Source organism: Lepisma saccharinum, chromosome 26 (genome assembly GCF_977018435.1).
Source record: "Lepisma saccharinum chromosome 26, izLepSacc3.1, whole genome shotgun sequence".
Classification (NCBI taxonomy): Eukaryota; Metazoa; Arthropoda; class Insecta; order Zygentoma; family Lepismatidae; genus Lepisma; species Lepisma saccharinum.
This window is the reverse complement of record NC_139254.1, coordinates 11,563,357-11,588,387: the sequence shown is the minus strand read 5'-3', so window position 1 is coordinate 11,588,387 and position 25,031 is coordinate 11,563,357. Positions and strand designations below refer to the sequence as shown.

At 39.0% G+C, this 25,031-nt stretch overlaps 1 protein-coding gene across 1 annotated transcript in view; it reads right to left on the bottom strand.

The window, feature by feature from the left end:
* Positions 1 to 25,031, bottom strand: part of LOC145979517 (histone H2A deubiquitinase MYSM1-like) — a 59,827-nt gene that overhangs the window by 8,950 nt on the left and 25,846 nt on the right. Inside the window, exons 5-9 of the mRNA XM_083112460.1 lie at positions 20,029 to 20,174; positions 18,881 to 19,057; positions 10,979 to 11,165; positions 8,173 to 8,389; positions 1,424 to 1,625 (exon numbers count right to left, since the gene is read on the bottom strand). Coding sequence (XP_082968586.1) covers positions 1,424 to 1,625; positions 8,173 to 8,389; positions 10,979 to 11,165; positions 18,881 to 19,057; positions 20,029 to 20,174 — 929 coding nt within the window. The remainder of the gene's footprint in view (positions 1 to 1,423; positions 1,626 to 8,172; positions 8,390 to 10,978; positions 11,166 to 18,880; positions 19,058 to 20,028; positions 20,175 to 25,031) is intronic.

The following is a 25,031-nucleotide window of genomic DNA, read 5'->3' as shown; positions in this document are numbered from 1 at the left end:
TCATCACAGCAACATCCCTCAGTTCTATCATTCTCGTACTCCTTGTGTTGAATTTTACCGTTACCTTTTTGTGTATATGTGCTACAAGCATGTATTATTTTTCATGAGATACCCTGGTAATACAAGGTGTGTGAAAAAAACACTTTTTTTAGTTTTATTTGGATTTTTTTATCCCTTTCAGAGTAGTTCTCTCCACTGTTAATACACCCTCCCAGTATTTCTACCACTGTTAGAATGCATCCTGGTGTTTTGTGGAATAGCCTGCAGGTACCATAGCAAATTTTCTTTAATCTCCTCTACTGAAGAGATTATTTTATGAATTTCCTTTTGCCTTGATGTTACTAACATAGTTTAACCTTATCACTCTGTCTTTCTGTAATGTGTCCCCACATTTTAAATCACGCATTTACTGTTGTTTACATGACTTTTGCGTTAAGTGTTCTCTTAGTAATGAACGATGATTGTGTATTTTATTACACATTTTTATTCATAAACCCAAGATAATTATTATAATTTCACATTCACATTATCATTTTGACTTTTCTAAATATTCACTGCACATATGTCGCTGATGGTCTGCTGGCATTCCGGACAACATAGGATATTGCAATTTGTGCATCAGGTTTTAACCTTTCTGTTCTAAGAACATGGACATAGCGTACCTTTTTTTCGACTCTTGAATACCAGTTCCAATAGCTGCAGCATGTGGTTTCTGAAAAGCTGCCCCCAATGATCTAAGTGAAAAGCGAACTCCAAACTTGGAGTTTCTGAAGTCTTCTCTGTACAAAATCATTGACCAGCTCTCCCCGAAGTCTTTCAAGAACAAGCAATGTCGATGGCACTTTCAAGATTCCCAATCTGAGTACCTCAAAATCCAAATTATGCACCCAGAAATATCTACACAGTCCAGCATGTTGGACCAGAATACCATAGGTCTTCACAATTGAGAAGCCCAGTCAGATGACAGTTGCAATGATGTGTACATAGAGCGCCACCTCTCGAGAAACATACAGTGCCCTCTGTCAAGAATCATAGATGGCTCTCGCAAATTCTTACAGGAAATTTTTTAGTGAGGCGGGATACTTCTGCAAAGTGAATTCTACCTTTTAACTTTGGGATCCACACGGACCCCAGGTCACAGAAATGTGACATTCATGCATAAAAAATCCTAACAACCCCTGGTATATGTGTAGTGAAATTTTTACCCCATGTTATACACATTTTGAGATGAGATGTCACGGGATATGACAACCCAGAGAATGATATATTGCAGGCCTCAGGACAGAGTGAGAGGGTTAAAATAACATCATGAACCAATAAACATAATTCATGTTGGTATTATTAGCACTGTTTTACAAGTGCAACTTTTCTACTTTCACAGAAATGCTTCTAGCTACTACAAATTAAATAATTATTCACTCACCTTGTCCTGGTAAGTTATTCGAGGATCTGCTTGGAATACATTATGTAGGGGAATAAGGCATTCGTTTCCATGAAGTAACCTGAACACAACTTTGACATTCTTCAGGAGTGAATCCAATGCAATGCCTCCGTTGGTGACTTGAACATCAAACCTGTAAGGCATTCTGGAACCACTGTTTTCATCTGAACTTAGAATTATGCATCTGGATAGGAAACAATAAAGTAAAATTTCAATTTTATATGTTTCAGAGAAGGGGGAATGGTGTTAATAGATTCCAACTAATCCTTAGGGCTGCTTTAGATGGAAGTATTTCCCTTTGCATTTATGACAATATAAATCCTTCCAAAAATTTTATAGCATTCTTTATAGAAGATAATACTTTACTTGGAAGCATTTCCTGTTACATTCCGGTTAGTATTTGCGATGCGATGTGATGCGAAGCATGCAGAGAATGTTAGATAATATCTACAGCATGAAAGGCACATGGGATGAGCCAGTGCCCAGTTTTTACAATCGAAGCAACTAATTTATTCTTCCATACGTGTACTGTGTATGCTATGAAGTATATATTTAGGCAGCACCATTGATTTGTACCTAATATATTTTTATAGAAAACATTATTCCTCTTGGTTGAATAATTATTGGCTTTTAAAAATGTGAAGTGACGCATTGTTTACATATGACTTGGCTGCCATTATATTTACACTCGTGACCTAGAGGTCGCTTCTGATTGGTTATACTGCGGAAATAGGACCGATTCTATCCTTGAGAAATGCCACAAAATTTTTCACCTCACACGATAGCATTTTGGTCATGCAAGGCCATAAATGTTAAGAAAAAGTTGTTCCAAATATCTATAAATCTTAGTATAAAAACACGACTTCCCTCGGCAAACTGATAACATGTCATTATTATTTTTTCAAAAGAATCAATGAAAATTAATATTTGTTTAAATAATATCTTATAAGAAATTCAAGACAAAATTTAATATGTAGCTAGTTACCGACCCAATAGTGGTTTTCACTTTGTGTACTGAATAAAATTACCAGGAATCGACAACTAATGCAAAATGTATTATAAGAAAATTAACAACATTCAAACATGCATTTTACATACTTTTCAATGTATATATATATCACAAATTAAGATTTTACATTTTGGTATCACTCTTTTACATTTTTTTCATGTTCTTCTCCAATTAAATGAAATACCATGTCGCTTTGTGTTCACATGTAAAACAATTCACTTTGCGAACTTTAGATCGAGATAATTAGTATCAATTATTCGATTTAGTGGACGAACAAAATTAGCACATGTAATATCAAAGTTCTGTGGATTCGTCAAACTTAAAATAAAAAATTAATGTCCACTTTATTGACTTATATCTTGCATAATTATGGCAATTCGAGAATACTTATCTGAATCTTCCTTATGAAGATAAGATGGCGGCCAATTTTCGTCTTTCTGACAGGTCACTATTTTTATGTCCTTTGAACTTTAATGGCTCATCCTGGCCTTTTTTTACATGGAAACACAAATACGATGCTTCTTTTCAACGGATTATCACGTTTTACGGATAAATCTTGTTTTTGTAAGAAAAATAAACCCAATTTAAGTCTCTGTAAAATTTAACGACTCCATTCTCTGAGTCAGCGATCTTTTAGATGATGCAGTGTATCCAAACTCACACTGTTACAACCATATGCACAGAATACAAACTTGTTAATATTTTTCAAGTGAAAATTATGCAATTGTACAGAGTTAATACATGAAAATGATTGTAAAACAAAGTTGGTACAATAAAACAGATATTACAGATATTGTAATATTTCCTTTGTATTGTATTTCCTTTTTACCATTAAAGGTTATTTTAAGTTTTATAATTTTGGTGGGAAAAAGGGTTTTTTATGCACAACTTAGATTTTTCCCTCTATGAGAGTTGGCTTTGTTTCACAACTTTATAACTTTAGGATTACTGTTCAAGATGCTTGTTGTAACAAATCTTAATTTTATTGTCGAAATTCCACCAAAACATATTACAATTGGTTTGTATGTGTTGGTAATTAGTATGAAATACATTTTCGTACCCATATACTTATGAATGATCCAGTAAAACCTAGTGAAATCAAACTTATGTGCGTTTTTGCATCAATTGGCAATCTACGGTAAGTACATTCCTGATGCATCACAAACCAAATTACATTGCTGAGTTATAAAAATATTTTAAATGCTTGAAGTTTAGATATGTACTTCAATTAAAAAAAAGCCAAAGTGATGTAAATTTAATTTTGGGCAAATATAAACCTCCAAATACGAACTCAAATCGTAGATTTCAACTGATAGCATTATTTTATTTTTTTATTATAATGGTACACATTATGATACTGTTATATTAGAACATTACTATTTAATTATTACTGCCATACCAATCTACTTTGCTTTGCTACTTAGTTTGAATTGTTGTTTTAAGCTACAGTTTAAAGTGGGATCCGAACCACTGTGGTATCGATCCTGGGACCCCCTGTTTACAAGGTGACAATGTTACCACTATGCCATCTGGGAGGCCACTTTGCTAGTTGTCTGTGTTAATTGTGACAATGAGGTGAATGATCATTTCATGAAATTGTCGAAGGCACACTCACAAAGGAACAACCAGGGCTTGAACTTGGTAGCAAGATCATAAGTTCGGAATTCAATGCACTAGAAGGAATACATAAACGTAACAAGAATAACGTTGATTGTTGCTACAAAGTGGGTATAACTGGATAAAATTATATGCTAAACACATTGTTGTAAGTTGCACAATAATGTTAATTTGGTTTTTATACATTTTTTATTCAAATGTCTTCATTGTTTGCATGTGTATAGCACAGAAACTAACACTAAATTGGAGTTTGCAGTCACACGTTATTGAAGACTTGACTCATTTTTGCCAGTACTGACGCTAATGAAGGGGTGGGGCTGAGAGTCATAGTTTCGAATCCCCAGAACATCAGCTGGCCTCGTAGCAAATAACAAATTGAAATAAAGATTTAGTAATGAGCTCTGGGTATACAGAGATGAAAGCAGCTTTACACTTTTGAGAAACTAATGTATATGATGAGTGAAACACACAGGGTATTTTATTTAACCCGCGATCGGTTAACTTTAATTGAGCTGCATTTTTACAATATTTGAAATTTTGAACCGTGGTGCTCTCTAGCTGACTAAGAGAGTTACGAGTGGCGTGATCACATTTGTATTGGATGATGTAATCCGCAGTGCGAAGGAGACCATTGTTGAGCACAGTGCTCACCTGCGACCGATGGCGTTAGCTTTTTAAGCTTTTGCTCTCTTTCGTCAATAGGTCTGCGTGATTTCTAGTGAGTTCTTGTCTCATTATCTTTTTTGTGTCATGTAAATAGGCAGTGCGAGAAGTGTCAAGTGGTTTTAGTTGATTTTATCTTGTGAATACTCTTATAATGTTTAATAGAGATAAATTAATCAGTGAGTGCCTGGAAGAAGACACAGATGACCTGGTGGATTTACAGTTCCTTTCTGATTTAAAAGACTCTGGTGACTCAGATGTCCGCCAAGCAGAAAATAGTGACCGTGATAGTGCTTCTGAGGTGTCAGCAGACGACGAAGAAGACCAGGATAAAGATTTAGAATATCTTAGGGTGCAGTATCTTGGAAAAGACAAAGTTACGCTGTGGAACGTTCATCACCCATCACAACATCGGCGTAGGAGGAGGAGGAGTATAGTTCTTCATCTACGTGGAGTCCATGGTGTTGCAAAAAATACTAAAACCATTCACGAAGTTTTTTTAGCTTTTCTTCCCTGATCAACTTATTGAAGAAATAACGCAATACACTAATGCAAAGCTGAAACTTTTCAGAGAAAACTACAGCAGAGAGAGAGGGATGCTTTGGATACAAATCCAGATGAGATTCGAGCTGGGATAGGTCTTCTCTATTTAGCTGGAATGGTGAAGTCTTCTCACCAGCATTTTGATGATTTGTGGAGCACAGATGGAACTGCGCCAGAGTTCTTCAGGACAGTTTTCAGCTACAGGCGATTTTTGTTAGTGCTAAGAGCTCTTCGTTTTGATGATGCCAGGACAAGAGAAGCTAGGAAAGCCCTGGACAAGCTTGCAGCTGTAAGAAAAGTTTTCGAGAACTTCGTACAATGATGTGTTGATTACTATAGTGTTGCAAAATATGTCACTGTTGATGAGATGTTAGATTCATTCCGTGGAAAATGTAGTTTTCAGCAATACATGCCTAAAAAATCCACGAAATATGGACTCAAAATTTTTGCAATGGCAGACGCAAGGATGTATTATACTTCAAAAATGGAAGTGTTTGTTAGTAAACAGCCAGATGGACCCTTTTCTGTTGGCACAAGTGCAGAAAGTATCGTGGGTAGACTAGTTGAGTTTTTCAAGGGCTCAGGAAAATATGTGACCATGGACAATTGGTTTTCTTCAGTGCCTCTGGTAAATAAACTTGTTCGTACTCATAATTTGACAGTTGTTGGGACGATCAGAAAGAATAAGACTGAGCTGCCTCCTGAAGTAGTAAACACCAAGAATCATCCAGTGAAGAGTAGTCTCTTTGCTTTTGGCGAAGATACGGTAGTATGGTTGCTTCCTATGTCCCAAGAAAGAACAGGAACGTCATCCTCATTTCCATGATTCGGATGAGATAGATGAAGCTACGGGTGACAAGAGAACACCAGGGATCATCACCATGTACAACACCACAAAAGGCGGTGTAGACGTTGTAGACCAATTGAAGGCACAATACACCGTTGCTAGAATTTACTGCCTGTGGCCATTGCGAATCTTCTTTACTCTCCTGGACGTAGGTGCTATAAACGGACAGATCATCTACATGATGAATACAAATGAGAAGATGTCACGAAGCAAGTTTTTGAAATCTTTGGCGTTTGAGCTAACGAGGAACCATTTGCATGAGAGACTCGCCATCACAGGCATGCACAATGATCTGAAGATGAAGATAAGGCAGATTCTCCAGCTTCCTGAACCAGTCCACCAACCAAACCAGAACAACGAGTGAGTCAAATGTGTTTTCTCTCCCAGAATGAAGAATAGGAAAACTACTGCTAGAATGTGCCAAACAAACTCTCACAGTCTGCGGTAACTGCCTAGTGTAAAGTCTAGTAAGAATAGATTAGCTTCAGGATTACACTTATTTTCAACAATGCAACTTTTCTTTATGTGTCTAAATTCTGAAAACAAATTAACATGTTCAAACAAAAATGTAATAAATATGTAGAATATAACAAACAGATGACTAGATTAATAAAAAGTTAATAAATATATTAATGAGAAAATAATATAAAAAGATCTAGAAATACAAACAATACAATTAAAGAATACTGAAAGTACTTGTCTATACTGAAATAGCAAGGGTGAGTGCCACGCTCGCCCGCAACTGATGGCATGACTCGAGTGAGCGCGACCGATCGCAGGTTAGCTGTTTTGCTGCTGCAAGCGTCAGTCACTATTTTTCTAATTTGGATAACTTACGGAAATTGACTGCAGTCAACTTCACGGAAAGTGACTGCAGTCAACTTCAAATATTCTCGCCGCTGCTGATGTCGAGCGAAGTATCAAGAAAAGCATTACCAGAACATTTTGCCATCTAGCATTTTAACTGTTTTCCAAAGAAGCAACTCACTTTCGTTCTGAACAAATGAAAAAAGTGTACTGCCGTGTTCATGTATAACAACAACAGCAACAAGGATCATTTATCCACTCAGTGGCTTGCCCAGGATTTCCGAAAGGGGGAGGGTACGAATACTTTCTTTTATAGAAGTAAGCACACATATTGCAGTCATTATCTGCTCTTGACGTTTTAGGAATACTGGACCAAACGGAAGGGTTTTGAAGCCCCTTGGGCACACCACTTTATTTGCTTCAATAACAATGAAAATAACAGAAAAGGGGACTTCCAGGCAGGCACCTAGCCAGGGGGAGGGCTAAGGGGGCTGAAGCCCCCCTTTCCCCTGAAATCCTACAAATATCTAATTTAAATAGTGTATAGTGGTAATTAATTTTACTTCCTTAGCAGGAATAAACATTATATCGAAAAAAGTTTAGTGTATAACAGAGAACCCGGTTATATTATTATTTTCTACAATTTAATCCGGAGAATAAATGGATCCACAGCTCTCAAAATGTAAAATTTTCTTTGTGAGAGGTTGATCCCCGGCTAGTTCAAATCCGGGAACTTTTCTAACGTTGGAAGTGGCCCCGGAGCCCACCCAGCGTCGAATAACATGGGTACCTGGGGGAAAACCTGGGGGGTAAAGGCAGTCAGGGGCGTGAAGCTGATCACATCACCCCCACTCATGACCGGATCAAGAAAGTGTGGGGCGTTACCCCCACACCCCCTATACGCCTTCATGGTGTGGTGCTAAGCACAGGGGAGCACTTTACCTTCCCCCCCCAAAAAAACAACTATACAGCAAAAGCTACGTGTATCAGCATGCAAAAATCATGCAGCAAAAGAGTTAAAACATGGAAATTGTAAAGAATTCAAGGACTGAATTAGTACTTATTTGTTACTTCATATTGCCTCTCTGCCACTTTTAGCTAATTGGTAAGATGATGAGGGTGGGTGATGATTCCATGAAATTGATGAAGGGACACTCACAAAGAACGTGCAAGCCAGGACTCGAAGCCGGAAACTTTAGTGGCAAGATTGAATCAGAAATGCAAAGTTAACAAAAATGAACTTACCTGTACTTAGACACTAATGCCTTATTTGCAGGAGAATAGGGTGAAACTATGATGCCCACAAATGGAGATTCGGATTTTGCGAAATAATCTTGCATCTTCTGCTGCGTTTCCAGATCTTGAACAGATGGGTTGGGCAGGAAAGTAGGGTGCGAGTGATACCACCCAACCACCCCCAGACCTTCCCCTTTCAATTCCGTAAATGCTTCGAGCTGGGAAACTGAAATTAATAATTGAATAATTTACAGTTAAAAATAATATATGATAAGCACTAACTGCACAGTTTATAAGATATGCTATTCATAAATATTGTTAGCATCGTGTCTATTTAGTTTGGCTTTTTGATGGCAACATCCAAAGTGAAATGGTAGAGAACAAATTTAACCCTGCGTTGGTCGTTCATGGTCTCTCGTTCTAGGTGTGTGACTTTAAATGTCGTTATTTATCAATTGTTTGGTCAACACCCTCTCTCTGTCTACCTGAGCTTCTAACCTTCCTTTTACCCCAAGATTTTCTTTTCATTGTTATTAAGATATCAACTAAAGGTTAAAAGATTAAAAATCAGTAACTTACGTGTATGAGTATGAGATTTGTCGAACTACATTGTGAAGGTTATACTACCTCCTTCTTCAGGTTGAAGCGATGTTTTCAGACGCCTGACATGGAGCCTTGTCGAGAAAGTGTTGGTTGAGGATTTAGGTTGAGGCTCCATGTCAGATGTCTGAAAATATCGCTTCAACCTGAAGGAGGTAGTATAACCTTCGAAACGTAGTTTGACAAATCTCATGCTCACACACGCAAGTTACTGATTTTTAATCTTTTAACCTTTAGTTGATATTCGATTGTGAGCAATTAGCACATTACCAGTATGTTAGTAAGATATTCAAGCCACTAGGGAGGGTACGTTGAAGACACTTGTTGTCTGAGTCCATGTGCAGTTATAGGCGTACCTAGTTTTCATTGAAAATCCGATATGCCATTCCATGCCCGATTAACGAACAGTACCTTTTTATAATTTTTATAATTTCAATTTTTATAGTTTTATAGAATCTCAATTGTTGAAAGAAAAGATCTTATCGAAATAATTGAGGATTTGGCATTTTAGACCATCAATTTGGCATATTTTGAAAATCTGGTCTCGGACACCGTGTGCTACCATCGAAATAACTTTTCTCGCATGACCAAAGAAGGGTTAAATTCTTTGGATAAGGCATAACTTACCAGGTATCCAAAAAAGTTCATGCCATATTTTGAAGTGAGAAATAAAGACACTGTAATTTCTGGCAAATGTGTTTTATTCAGCAAAATTAGCTCCGTCAGCTTCAATTGCATGTTCCCAACAAGATACAAGCTTATAAATCCCGCATTTGCAAAAGTTCTGGTCCCTAGAAGCAAAAAATTGTCCTATGACCTGCGTGACATCATCTTGGTTTAAGAACTGTTGCTCAAGCAAATGGTTATCCATGGCCAAAAACAAGTGAAAGTCGGATGGGACAATGTCCGGGGAGTAAGGAGGATGAGGTAAAATTTCCCAAGCAAGTGTGTTGATTACCTCCAATGGTCGCTTTCGCCGTATGAGGTCTAACGTTGTCTTGAAGAAGGATCACTCCTTTCCTGTTGACTAGTGTTGGCTGTTTCGGATGCAGTGCAGCTGCAACCCTAGCAATTCAAAGTGCACAACACCAGCGCTGGTCCACCAAATACAGAGCACTACTTTCTGTTTATGAATGTTTTCTTTGGGGGTCAATGCAACAGAACCAGGGGACGACCAATGATGTATTCTTTTGTGGTTACTGTATAACACCCATTTCTCGTCACACGTCAATATCTGGTCCAGGAATGGGGCTTTCTTGTGGCGTGTCAGCAATGATGCGCAAAGGTGTAAAGGTGCAAAAACATAAAATGTGTGAAAATGTAGAATCTAGGAAAATCTTATAACATGCTCGGGCCATGAAGACTGAGTGTACAAAGTGGTAAAATGGAAAATTGGGGTTTCACTGTAATAAGACATTAAACTAACTTGTCAAAATATGTAATTACTACAGTTGAGGCAATACCGATGCCAACATATTATTTTTCACATTGTTAAGAGTGTGAGACATGTTTTTCGAGCAAGTTTTGCCACGAAATCATGCGAAATAATGTTTTAAACATGAAATTTATCGCTCATTTACAGACCCAACACTTTCTGAAGTCTAAATTATGTTAGGAGTTGTGCAAAATCACAGAAAATCGATTAATTCTGCTGTAAAAAAAAATTAAAAGCAAAAAATGGACTCCTTAATTTAATACTCTGATAACTACATAAATGTTCAATTGGAATGGAAATGTTTATTTTGTGTAATAAGTGCAGTTTTTAAATCAAATTTAGTATTATATTCACCATTTAACATGGGAATAGTGGGCGCGGTGGCTCAGTCGGTAACGCGTCTGACTACCATGCTCAAGATCCCGGGTTCGATCCCAAGCCGGTTCAAATCCGGGAACTTTTCTAACGTTGGAAGCAGCCCCGGCGCCAACCCAGCATCGAATAGAATGGGTACCTGGGGGAAACCCTGGGGGGTAAAGGCGGTCAGGGGCGTGATGCTGATCACACACTCCCACTCATGACCGGATCAAGAAAGTGTGGGGCATTACCCCCACACTCCCTATACGCCTTCATGGTGTGGTGCTAAGCACAGGGGAGCACTTTACTTTACCTTTATTTAACATGGGAATGTCATTTTATATGCTGTTCCCAGTTTTCTTACTAAAATCTTGGTATTTTATTCACTATAAATATGTGGCCATAACAATCAGTCAGTCATACCTGGACACATGTCGCAATTCATGCCAGTGCTTTTGCTTCTGCATGGAGTGGCTCTTGTTATATGCAACACACCATAATGCTCATTGTAATTCCCTCCTAACAATCCTATAACTTCCGTTGAGCATAAATGCGAATGGACATCCATCACCAAGAGTGCTTCCAGGTCAATCTCAACTTGGAAAGGTGGCTGAAAGGGAACCACAACTCATTATTAACATAAAATAATTACCCTATCCACATAAAGGCAACGCTATACAAAATACAAAATAGAACAGTAGCAGGTACTAGAAGTATGTTGGATAGGGATGGGACAGATTAGTCAGTACTTAGTCAATATAGGTGTAATGGTTTATCAACAGAGAAAAAGGTAAATATGCCCCCGTGTGTATGCACACATGCCACGAAGGTATATAGGCTGATGTGGTGGTAGAGCTCCACATATTCTTAATCTCGGCCATAGTTGAGATATGTGATCAGCATCATGCCAGCCACCTTTACCTCCCAGGGTTGCCACCCCCCACCAGTACCCAATTACATGAGGCTGGGTGAGCCTCAAAGCCAAATAGAAACAGGAAATGACTGGAAAAGTTTCTGGTCACCTGCCTTGGGATTTGAACCCGTTCTTCTGCATGGTAGGCAGATATTTCACCAACTGACCTAACGTGGCTCATTTTATTAACAAAAAATACTGATAACTTTACTGATCTAATATTTCCATAAATATTCCAAACAATACAAATTCTGTCATTTTGTTATTACTGTTTCTGTAAAGTAAGCGACTAAATAAGATTTTTCTTCACGACAAAATCTACTGCAGCCACTGGTTACCCAAGTTAATTACAGAGCTAAATGAAGCATTCAGTTTTTCATGGAACATTATTAATTATTTTATATCTATATACTAGGGATGGGCCGATATGAAATTTTGGCCGATACCGATAAAGTAACGATATAACATTTACTGATACTGACAACCGATATTCTACCGATCCGATATAAAATTAGAAATGGTCCTTGAAGAACCTGAAATGTTCATTGATCTGCTTAATAAATGTGTGTTTTGAGATGACTGCAGGGCAAGAGAAGCTAAATATTTAGACATTTACTTTTTAGGAAGAAGATCATGGAAATTATCCATAAAAATTACAACAAAATGGCAGAATTTTGCACTAAATTATCATATATTTATCGATATATTGGATCGGTAAAATAATCGGTAATTTTACCAATAAACTGATACACCGATATGCCTATATCGGCAGATACCGATAGAGTACCGATTAATCGGTCCCATTCCTACTATCTAGTTATATTAAAAAAACTGAATACCGAATAAATAGAGGACATCAACAATGACAAATAATAAGATACACACACACACACATGCACACAACAAGAATAACAATAATTTGTACAGTGGAACCCCAACTTTACATTTTCCTGCATTATACAGTCAGTCTTGATGGTCCCAACATAGCAAAATGACAAAATTTTCCTAGATTTTACATTTTTGTGCATTTTAAGTGTTCTCAGCTTGATCCCCAAAAAACGTAAAATCGGGGTTACACTGTATTTGTATTTTTTTAACTCACTGTTGTTTTTCTGCTATTTTTGGCAAATTATGGCAATCGGGATGAGGTGGGGGAAAAATATAGAAAAAAAATACAGTGCCTTTTGCAGCCTAGCATGCCGGAAAGTAAGATAGCATCTGCCGGCACTTAGACCTACAGCTAACCTAACTTACGTTTTGCGAGTATCGAGGTAACTCCTGCGACGTTTCGAAATGCAACTGCTCCCTTCCACAGGCTGCTCACATTTAGGTTATGTATAAATCATAATCACGTGGAACTCTCCATAGGTACAGTATATAGGATTGGTAAAAGGTGTGTGGTTAAAAAGCGATAAAAATCTAAAACCCATTACAGGTGCACGTCAAACTACCATGTTGTTTTTCCCAATTAGAAACTTCTCCTTGGAATCTTAAAATTTTAAAACTGTGAATAGCCATGGTCCGCGTGTGCTGCAACACTCCAATGTTTCCTCGTAGAGCGTGAGGTCGGGCACTTCCCTTCTCTTTCACCTCCATTTCCCCCCCCCCCACCTCCTCCTCCATTCAGAGTTTGCATGCTACTCCCGGAAGATGGAAGAGGAATTCACACTGGACTTGACGTGAACTGGAATGGAGGGGAAATAGAGAGTAAAGAGAAGGGAAGCGGCCGACCTTGTGCTCTAAGAGGAAACATTGGAGTATTGCAGCACACGCGGACCGTGGCTATTCACAGTCTCAAAGTTTTAACATTCCAAGGAGAAGTTTCTAATTGGGAAAAACGACATGGTAGTTTGACGTGCACCTGTAATGGGTTTTAGATTTTTATTGCTTTTTAACCACACACCTCTTACCAATCGTATATCCTGTACCTATGGAGAGTTCGACGTGGTTATGATTTATACATAACCTAAACGTGAGCAGCCTGAGGAAGGGAGCAGTTGCGTCTCGAAACATCGCAGGAGTTACTTACCTCGATACTCAAAAAAAGTAAGTTAATAATATATACATTTGGTCTAGGAATTAATTTGTGAAGTTGTTCCGCACACATTGAAGCTGTAGTTCAAACACAAAATACATAAATACCTTAAGAAAAAAATTGTCCATCGTGAGCCACCACTTTCGCCCATCTGTCAGGCAAGTTACGGATTCCGTGGCGAAAGAAGTCCTCATCCTTTGAAGCGATCCAGTCAGAGACCCATTTTTCGATAGCTTCTGAAGAAGTGAACCGCTGTCCAATCAAATCGTTATTCATGCAATCGAACAAGTAGTAGTCCGAAGGGTTGGTTGCCTCGATCCATCTCCTCCATTCCTGTCTGTTTCTCATCATTCTCTTCATCATATTTATTGTCTTATTCCTTTCTCTTCCAATTTTTTCCATTCTGTCTTCAAACATTATCCTTGGTCTTCCTTTACCTCTCCTACCTTGCACCTTTACTTCTAGAATTTGCTTTACCTTTTTGTCTTCATTCATTCTGAATACATGTCCCCACCACTTTAGCTGTCTCTTTTCAATTATTTTCTCTAGCGACTCCTGTTCCACTTCTCTTCTTATTCTTTCATTCCTCACTTTATCTCTCCTAGTCTTATTAACAGCTCTTCTCAGGTATTTCATTTCACTAGCCTGTATTTTACTCAGATGTTTATCTTGAAGTGGTAAACTTTCCATTCCATATGTTAATGTAGGGACCAATACTGATTTGTATAGCTGCATTTTTGTCTTTACTGCCACTTCTTTCTTTCCCATTATTGTTTTACTGAACTGATAATATACTGTATTTGCTTTTCTTTTCCTATTTAGGATTTCTTCATCACACCTACCATCACTTGTTATGATGGTTCCTAAATATTCATATTCATCTACTTCTTCCAAGTTCTCGTTTCCATATCTAATTGATATTTCATGATCTTTTTCTCCTTTTGCCCCCTGCATAACTTTACTTTTCTTAATATTAATCTTTATCCCTTTTCTCGCAAGTTCTTCTCCCCATTCTATTACGCTCCTCTGTAAATTCTCTTCACTGCTAGCAATTAAGACTATATCATCAGCATATAGCAGTACTTGCAGTTGTACTACTCTCATATTCCAATATCCTATTTGTACTCTTGGGGTTCTTCTTTTGCAAATTTTAGTTATTTCATCCATTACATTAAGGAAAAGTAAAGGACTGAGACTATCTCCCTGTTTAATTCCTTTTTCTATTTGAAATTCCTTAGACTCGTTTCCTTCTATTCTTACTATTCCTTTTACATCCTTATATACGCTTCTTATTGCTTTAATAAGTTCGTTAGGTACTTCCTTACTTTCTAATGCCTCCCATAGATATTTTCTAGGTACAGAGTCAAATGCCGCTTTCAAGTCTAGAAATGCTAAGTATATTCTTTTATTTTTGTCCAGCATTTTCCCCATCATTGTTCTTAATATAAAAATGTGATCTTGAGTCTGTCTCCCAGGATAAATCCAGCTTGTTCCTCTTCAAGTTTTCCCTCTATGATTTTTCTCAGCCTCCTTTCCAATATATTCGTATACATCTTATATACCACTGATGATAGATATATTGCTCTATAATTATCACATTCCTTATTACTCCCTTTCTTGTGTACTGGCACAATTATGTTCCTTTTCCACTCTTCTGGTATAGTCTTAGTTCTCCATACTTCCCTTAATATATTCAGTAGTATTTCAGCCATTCTTGGTCCTCCATATTTTATAAGTTCTGGTGCTATTCCATCCCATCCTGCTGCTTTCCCAATTCGCATCCGTTTAATTGCTTCTCTCACTTCATTCTCTGTTATCTTCATATCTTCTTCTACATGCTCCTCCTCTTCTCTGTTTCTTATTCTCTCATCCTCCTGTTCCTGTTCCTGCTCCTCATCTTGTTCTTGCTCATTTGTCCTATCCTTGAACTTTTCTTCATAGTATTTTCTCCATTCCTCCATCACATTCTCCCTTCCTATGACTAGTACATTTTCCTTATTTCTTATAGCTCTTGCTGCTTTTCCCCATTTTCCTTTCAGGCTTTTGACCATATTCCAGAACTGCTTTCTATGTTCTACAAAACTTTGTTCAATATCATTTCCAAACTTCTCCCATGATTTTCGCTTTGCCTCCTCTACAGCCAATATACTCTCATTTCTTTTTTGCACATATATTAACCTATGTTCCTCTGATCTTAATTCTAGGTAATTCTTCCATGCTTTCTTTTTCTCTTTCACTTTCCTCTTTACTTCATCCGTCCACCAATTAGTTATTTTCCTTTTTGTATTCACCCTAACTTTGCCACATACTTCAATTGCTGCATACAGTATCACTTCCTTAAATTTTTCCCACATACTGTCAATTTCCATTCCTCTTATTTCCAATTCATTCAATTTTTCTTCTACTAGTTCCTTATACTGTTTTCTCTTCTCTTCCTTAGCCAGCTGCTTTACTTGTATCTTTTCAAACTTCATATCTCTTTCTCTATTATTCCTCTTAAATCTTGTTATAGCCATTAGCAGTCTGTGGTCAGTACTCAATTCAGCACCTCGAATTACCTTTACATCCATAAAGGCATATCGAAGTGCTCTTGCGTAAATTATGTAGTCTATTATACTCTTTGCCTCCCTTCCCTCAGCTTCATAAGTGATTTTATGAATTTTCTTATGCTGGAAAAAGGAGTTTCCCTGTAGCAATTGGTTCTCTATACAGAATTCTATTAATCTTTGTCCATTTTCATTTATCACACTTTCCCCTCCATACGGTCCCATACAACCACGTGACCTCATCCTATTGTTTCCAGTTCTACCATTAAGATCTCCCATCAATATTACCTTCCTATTCTCTTCATTCTCTTTATTCACTACTTTTTGTAATTGAGTATAGAAAACTTCTTTCTCCAATATGTCCTGATCATTTGTCGGGGCATAAACTTGTATTATTGTTATTCTTTCTTCCATTTTCAGTCTAACTACTATTATCCTTGAATTCACTGGTTCCCATGATTCCACCCTTTCTTCCATTTGCTCATTCACTATTATTCCAACTCCCTCCTTAGCTCTTCTTCCTCTACCTACTCCAACATATCTCAGCACATATCCTCTTTCAAGGCCCATTATACCACTGCCTTTCTTCCTTACTTCACTTAGTCCTAGTACTGCTAGTGTATACTTTTCCATTTCTCCTACAATCTCCACTTCTTTTCCATTAATTGTTTTAATATTCCAAGTTCCAATTCGGATATTCCATTTCCTTGCTTGTCGTCTTCTACTAAATCCATCCTTTCCGAGGCTACCTTTATTTCTCTGAATCTGCTAGTTGTAGTCTGGTGTGGGGGATTAGCCCAACGACTAGGCTGATTTTTATTTTCAGGGTTTTCTCCCATATCCTTTGGTGCTCCCACACCCCTGCAAGGCAGCAGTTGGTTTTGGATATTTGACGGAGATATCCAATCTGCTTCTTAGTGGCTCATATTGGCCACTAAGGTCGTAACTCTTCCGCTTCCGTTGCCCTTGGGATTTTTTCTATGATCCTCTTCCGCCTCCGGAACCGTTGGTCTTCGCCCTCCGGGCCGGCTCTCTATATTTTAACCCCTAGAGAGAGGGTGGCCCGGTATTAAGCGCCCAGGCACTGGGCTCCCTGTTGGTCCACGGGTCCTTATTCTATATTCGGACCACCCCACCATATCTGGTGGGATCCCTTATCCACCACCTGAGGGACGCGCCTGGTAGAGGTCAGGGTCCCCATGCCAGGGGAGGAGGACGTCTGGTGAATACAGCGGGTGGGGTAAAACTTCCCATCCGACATTTTCTAAATAGGTTTTGACCGGTTTTGCGACATGTGGGCGAGCGTTATCATATTGAAAAATAAGTTTATCATGTCTGTTCTCCCATTCTGGTCGTTTCCTGGCCAGAGCTTGCTTCAAACGCATTAATTGTCGCCGATAACGTTCTCCATTAATAGTTTCACCCGGTTGCAGCAGCTCATAGTACACCACACCTTTCATATCCCACCATATGCACAGCATAACCTTTGCACTGTGAATATCTCATTTCGGTTGTGATAGACATGGTTCACCTGGCTTCACCCAGGCCTTTTTTCGTTTTGGGTTTTCGTAATGGATCCACTTCTAATCGCCAGTAACAATGCGATGCAAAAACCCCTTTCTTTTCTGTCTTTGAAGCAGCAATTCGCAAATGGTTTTTCGTCTTTCAACGTCTCTGTCTTTCAATTCATGTGGAACCCAATGTGACATCTTTTGAATCATTCCCATGGCTTTGAGGCATTTGGAAACTGTTGTTTGATCAATGCCTAATGCTTCTGCATGTTCTTCCTGCGTTTGACACGAATCCTGATCGAGCAATGCTCTCAATTCTTTGTCTTCAACTTTTTTTTGCTGTCCAGGTCGCTCTTGGTCTTCCAGGCCGAAATCACCACTTCTAAACCGTGCAAACCACTTCTGACACGTTCGCTCAGCTAGCGCATGGTCACCATACACTTCCACCAAAATACGATGACTTTCGGTAGCACTTTTCTGCATGTTAAAGTAATGAAGCCGAACACCCCGCAAAAACACTTTATCTGGCACGAACTGCGCCATGTTCAGTTGGCTACAAAATGCTGTTGTTGACGCGTCAATCATCTGCCCTATACTACGAACGATGCACGCTGACAGGAGTTTTCAACGCATGTGTGGATACACGGAACTGTGGGACGATACGCTCGTTACGCCATCTCTTGTCCAGGCGTGCAAATTAATTCATAGACCAAATATATATATATATATATATTAAACTTGTGAGTAATTCGCACAACTTTCATCATGAATTTGAAGTACAATTTAAAACAATGCATTTTTATGTGTGACACTTACGTCATTACAAATTATTGTAGGGAAGTTAGAATGTGTTTTGCAGATGAATTCCCAGACGAACCTCTTTCACACAGAGACAGTGTTTGGATACTTGTGAACAAATATTGGGAATTAGGATCTGTTCTATATTGGTGCTATCTCAAAACGTAGTGTTAGAATATGTATAGCTTAAAGCACTAGACAATGGATAATGTCTAATTAACACTGCATACCATTTCTCCTTTGCATGCATGCTGCTTATGTGCATCTCTCCCTTTCTCTAGAGGGCATCCAGATTCTATGATAGCTAGTACGTGAATAGGTGTAAGTAATAGAAGCACGCATTCTAATTAAGAACCACTGTCACTAACATTCAGAGAATTATTGCATACAATAAACAAAGACCTTTTTATGTGCACCCAAATGTCACCAAAGACTAAACACGTCATAAATGCAATATCAATCATACAACAACACAGGCAGAGAATAAATCTACTTCGATGATGACTTGGTTTGAATACTCACCGGAATTGTGTCCGAAAATTTCTTACAATATATAAGTTTATACTTTTCAAACTTATTCTTCTCTCTTGCTTTCCGTGGTTTAGACTGTTCCTGAAACATGGTCGTTTCAATTACTTTTCCATCTTCATTATGCGCAATAGTGCAACCCCCTTCTCCATCCAGTGAAAATTGAACATCCTGAAAAACAGATATGAAACATAAGCAATGAGATAATAAACGTATGCTCTATTGTGGTAAAGGATAATTAGAAAACAATAAATTATGCAAAAAAGTTACTATTTTTTATAAGTCACTAACGCATCAGACTGTCATACAGGAAATCCAAGTTCAGTTTCTGGAATGGGTGACCTCAGGTGAGATTTCTTCTGTTCATCTCTGCGCAAGAATGTCAGAAGCTGGAGCATGGTGCTGATCACAGCACATACATTATGATAAAAATGAAGAATGTGTGGAACCTTGTCTTGATATTTCTCTATGTATCTGTGTTTCACAGTGTTTTCTTTTTTTCTTTTGATAATGTAATGCACTATATTTCCAATAATTGTGAACTTATTTTTAATCACAGTGAATTCAATGTTCACATTCCACTTCTAAACACCAGTGGAAGTAAATGTCTGTGCAAGTGTGACAATAAAAGGAAGATACACTGTGTCTTCACTGTTGGTGTAATGAATTTATAAGCTTAGAGTTAAGGTCAACCAGGAAGGTGGTTAGCAGAAAAGTTCCGGCCAAGCTTGCGAAAATCTGACGAACAACAGTTGAGCTCTGTTGTCAATTCGTCATCCCTATTTATTGTAAAGGAGGGAGATTGGGGGGGGGAGAAGAAAAACACAGTTCTTGGGCCAATTTGCCATTTACATGACAGCCTAAACTTGACTAGTAATATACATGGAATGAGGCAGATCACAGGTTGGTGATGTTATTAGAATGATCAAATCAACAAGACTTTAGTGGCCAGGAGATAGAAAACTTTACGTAGGTTCTTGTTGGGCAAGAGACCTGTAGGTGGCCAAAACAAAGGTGGAACGGTGAACCTGAAGGAAATTGGTAATGATGATCAAGAGTGGATTGGGAAGATGGCAGACATGTTGCAGTGCAAAACTTCAAGTTTAGTTTAGTTAAAGGACTAGTTTCAAGTATTTAATTACCTGGAAACCTTTCTTTTTCCGTGGCCGCATTGCTTCGATTCTCGCTTGGTGTTGAGCAGCCAGCTGTTCTTTGGTAGGCCTGTCTCTATTGGGTACTGGCCCAATACTAGGAACGATAACAATCTGCTTGTTGTACTGTGCTTGATCTAAAACAATAAGAAATATATGCTATAAAGTAACCTATTAGAGGAATACAATTAAAAGTACAAGGAATCAGCTTGTAAATTCAAGTAGGTATTTATTAGACAATTGCAAACGGACTCCTGTGAAAGGATACTTCATACACAACAGTCTCCTCCTCAGTTCAGGCACTTATCCCAGTGCTGCATGAGGTTCATGATGCTTGTCTGATAGAACTCTGGGTCCTGTTGACGACATGATCTGAGTGAAACCGGCATCCTCTAAGATGCTTCTTCAAATGAGCAAAGAGATGGTAATAGCTCACAGCAAGGTCCAGATTGTATGGTGGATGTTGGAGAACACACCACTCGAAACCTGCCAGGACGTTACTTGTATTGTGAGCTGTGTGTAAAGTCAGTTTGTCATGAAGCAGAATCACTCCTGTGGTGAGAAGTCCGGGCCTCTTTTTCTGAATCGCTGTTCATAGATGCAGCAATGATACCGGTTTCAATCGGATAATGTTGTGCAGCACGAAGTAAGGGTTTGGCTCCATCAACAGCACCCTGAGTTCTATGAGATTGGCATCATGAACCTCGTGTAGAGCTGGGATAATCGCCTGAACCGGGGAGGAACTATGTTGAGAAGTAGTGTATGAAATGTCCTTTCACGTGAGTCCGTTTGTATTAGTCTAATAAATACCTACTGGAATTTACAGGCATAGCATTATTTTTTCCAATTATACCTCGTATCTTTCACATAAAATATCTAAAGATGAATTTCTCCTATTGAGGTACATAACCATTATCAGTGTCATTAGCACAAGGTACCATCAAGCCACCAGAGGTTCCTGGTTCGAATCCTGGATAAGGCATAAATGTGCCATTATGTTTGTCTCATCATGAATCATGTTCCTCACTTATCATCATGATCATGACTCAAACTTTTAAGGTGAACGTGGATGTCAAAGAGCTGTAGTTGCTATTGGATGGATCTACTCAAGAGTCTTATAAGACAAGATGACTACTCTCTTTCCACATACAGTCGGCTCTCGATTCTACGACCCCGGATATAACGACCCTTTTCACGAGAACTGTTAAAAATTTGGAAAAAAGTTGAAAAATTTAAGGAAATCGGCCGAAAAGTACAACAGGCCTAAATGACTGCTGGACTTGCAGTCTTTGTCAATGTTCATGGTAGGTCAAGCTCTTTCATCTATAAATGAATATATTCACCAGTGTTCCATTGAAAAATGCGAGATAAGATCGCAGAAATGTTCCAAAAAACAAACGAGTTGCATCTGGAAGTCTCTCCCATGTTTTCAGCTCTGACCTAGAGTTCAGCAAGTTCCTGTGAGTGAGCGACTCCTGGCCTTGTAGCCGAAAACTTCCGGTAACCTCCTTCATTCAAAACATGTTCTTTGTTCCCAGCAACACTTCATAAAAAGTGAGATAACTGTTGGAGATAATCAAAGCCACATAGACCAACTAAAGATCATCAACCTGCATAATGCGTTGTCATCCAAGTTTCCGCAAAAGTTTACTTCGATCTTACGTGCATCATAACTCCTGCTTCCCACTTCATACGTTTTCCTACATATGCCGATGTCATAACCAGGGTGGCTACAAACAAGCAGAAATGAAATTCCCTGACTTTTCCAGGTTTTCCAGGACAAAATTTACATTTTTCCCTGACAATTACAAAGTAAACTAAATCGATCTTTTTGCAAATAGAAATAATAAACTCGCACAGATCCACGTATGGTTTTGTTAAGTACCAATATTATCTTCTATGAAATTGACTTAATTTCTCTATTCTCTATGATTTGAATTCAAACTGCAAAATAGTGAATTTGGAAAATTATTACAATTCACAAGCTAGGGAACGATTACGGAATTTTTCATATGCAGTAAGTTTAAAATAAAATACTTGATTATTTTTAAAGTTACGACTAAATGAGATAAGAGTGAAGAGTGATTGATTAAGAAATACAATTTGTAATTTATCAGTCTCCTTAGCTATACATTCTCCGTATTATATGTTGATATTTCCACTGAGGTTTGTTACCCTCTGCTTGCAAGAACCATGAGTGCGGACTCATTTTTCAATGCATAAAGCTACTTATCTCTTCTCTGTAAAGCAAACAACTTAACTCTTGCATATAAGTGAAACAATTGAATCGAACAAAATAAAGTGTCATATTTCCTTACATTATCAATGGGATTTCTGCTTCAGTACAATACATCCAAGTGAAGTACTGTGAAACTGACAATATGCAGTTATACCATTAATACTGACAAAAAGGGTATGTAGGTATTAGAAATTGAACGCAAGGAATTTATAGAATTGCATTGTATAGGTACCTGATTTAGCTAACCACACATTAAAACAGGAACACTCTAATAAAAAAGGTTCTGAAAGTTCATATACGAGGGGCATCCTGAAAAAAACTCCTCCAAAGGTGCCTATACCCAGCACTAGTGGTCGGAGAGCTACACACACACACACATGCAGGCAGGAAGAAGTGGCATGTAGTTGTAATCTGGTTCAGTTGCAATGCAGCCGCTTTAGGACAGTTCTAGGTTAAAGATTGCAGCTCTCATACAGTCTCCCACAGACTGCGATGTAGCCTACATTGCATGCTCAGAATTTGGGACAGAGCCACCAGCAATCGTGTCAGGTGTGCAGACCGGACATCGTGAGTGATAGTAAGGTCAGACGATGGTGCAGACAATTCACGGAAGGCCAATCGAATATGCACAACCCCATACAGCTGAGTACACACGGGCCCTTTGCATCACTTCAGGTGAAAGATCACTCCCTGTACAGCCCTGGCCTTGAATGTACCGACTTTCATCTCTTTCATGGTGGTTGCGGTAAACGCGGTTTAAAATTACTTACGTGAAATTTAAAAGATTTCGTAATTCCACGTTGCACAATTTAATGGTTCAATCCTATTAATTTCGAAGATCCACTGTCTTCATTCACAAAAAGGGTACGGCGTTTGAAGCGGAGATGGTACCGCGTCAGTACATTGTTTGTTCGCGGGTGGCGGTGGTTGCGATTTTTCCCGTTCGGCAGCACTGGCGCGCGCATCTTGGTTTGCGTCGTCTGCTTCCTGTTGTCCGGTGGCGTTGCAAGTTGGGGGTTGGGGGGGCTGGGCCGTGTTGCTCGGTAATGTGCCGTTCCTGTTCCCCGCGTGGCTGGAGGGGGGTCGAGTATGCGCATAGCATCTTTTCTTTTTCAGGTCGGGGATCTTTCTGAGGACAGGGTGCCAAGTTGGGTGTGCTTGTCCATTGTCTAGGTTTAGTGCTGGTTCCTGCTGGATGATAGCATGGGTTTCTTTGATGGTGTTTTCTATGACAGAGCCGGTTGGGTGAAGTATGGATATGGAGGAGATGGTGTGGTTAGTGGAGTGGAGGTGTTGGGAGAGGCCTGATTTAGGTGTGTTATTTTTGGAATCTTTTACATGTTCGTTAATCCGTTCTTGGACGGTGCAGATGGTTCTGCCAATGTAGGTGTTGTGGCATTGGCATGTGGTCTTGTAGACACCGGGGGATGAAAGTTTGGGTAGGTAGTATCTCTTGAAGTTGGGTAGTGCCCTTCCGATTTGGGATATGGGTTTGTGTGCTACTCGGATGTTGAAGGGTTTGAGGGCCTTGGCAAATTTTCCAGATGTGGTGGGGTGGTATGGAAAGGCGATCCATTTGGGTTTAGGATTTTGGTTCGGGTTATCTCTGTTTCTTGGATGTCTGAACTGGGTTTCTGTTTTTGCACACCACATGGATAGTTGGCGCTCGGTGTAACCGTTGTTTAGGCCTATTTCCGTTACGCACGCTATTTCATCTTGCAGGTCATCTTCTGTGCAGCTGTGTGTGAAGGCTCTTCTGTAAAAGTTCATCCATACTCCAGCTTTCTGTTTTGGTGGGTGGTTGGATTTTGCATGGATATACTGGGTGCCCGAGCCTGGTTTCCTGTATACGGATGTGACGAACTTGTCTTGGAGTCGTCGGATGCTGAGGTCGAGAAAGTTGAGGTGGCCATTTTGTTCCCTTTCAACGGTGAAGTTTATGTTGGGATGTATGTTATTGAGGGCAGTTAGGAGAAGGGTTAGGTCCTCTTCCTGTTTGTAAATGACAATGGTGTCATCGGCATATCTTTTGTATCTTATGTGAGCAAACTCTGGTTGGGTGAGAATTGACTTCTCGGCCACATGCGCATACTCGACCCCCCTCCAGCCACGCGGGGAACAGGAACGGCACATTACCGAGCAACACGGCCCAGCCCCCCAACCCCCAACTTGCAACGCCACCGGACAACAGGAAGCAGACGACGCAAACCAAGATGCGCACGCCAGTGCTGCCGAACGGGAAAAATCGCAACCACCGCCGCCCGGGAACAAACAATGTACTGACGCGGTACCATCTCCGCTTCAAACGCCGTACCCTTTTGTGAATGAAGACAGTGGATCTTCGAAATTAATAGAATTGAACCATTACATTGTGCAACGCGGAATTACGAAATCTTTTAAATTTCACGTAAGTAATTTCATCTCTTTGTTTAACTGAAGAGGTTTCTGGCAGGGCAAGGATTTGACAGCTACCCTGCGGTAGAGATAGTTCCAGTCTTTGCTGTCAGACACATATAACATGGCCATACAAAATTTAGTGCCATGCTACGACAAATGCCAGAACAACGGTGGTAATTATGCCGAAAATTAGGTTAGGACTCACTGTTACTAATGTAATAAATTACAACTGATATTCTTGTTTTATTTATATCTAATCGGTAGAGACCTTGATATTTTGTTATTTTTTTTAAAAAAAATTGGTGTATTTTCTTATTTTTTTATTTTTTACTACAAGGTGTTATTTTCCCCAAAATTC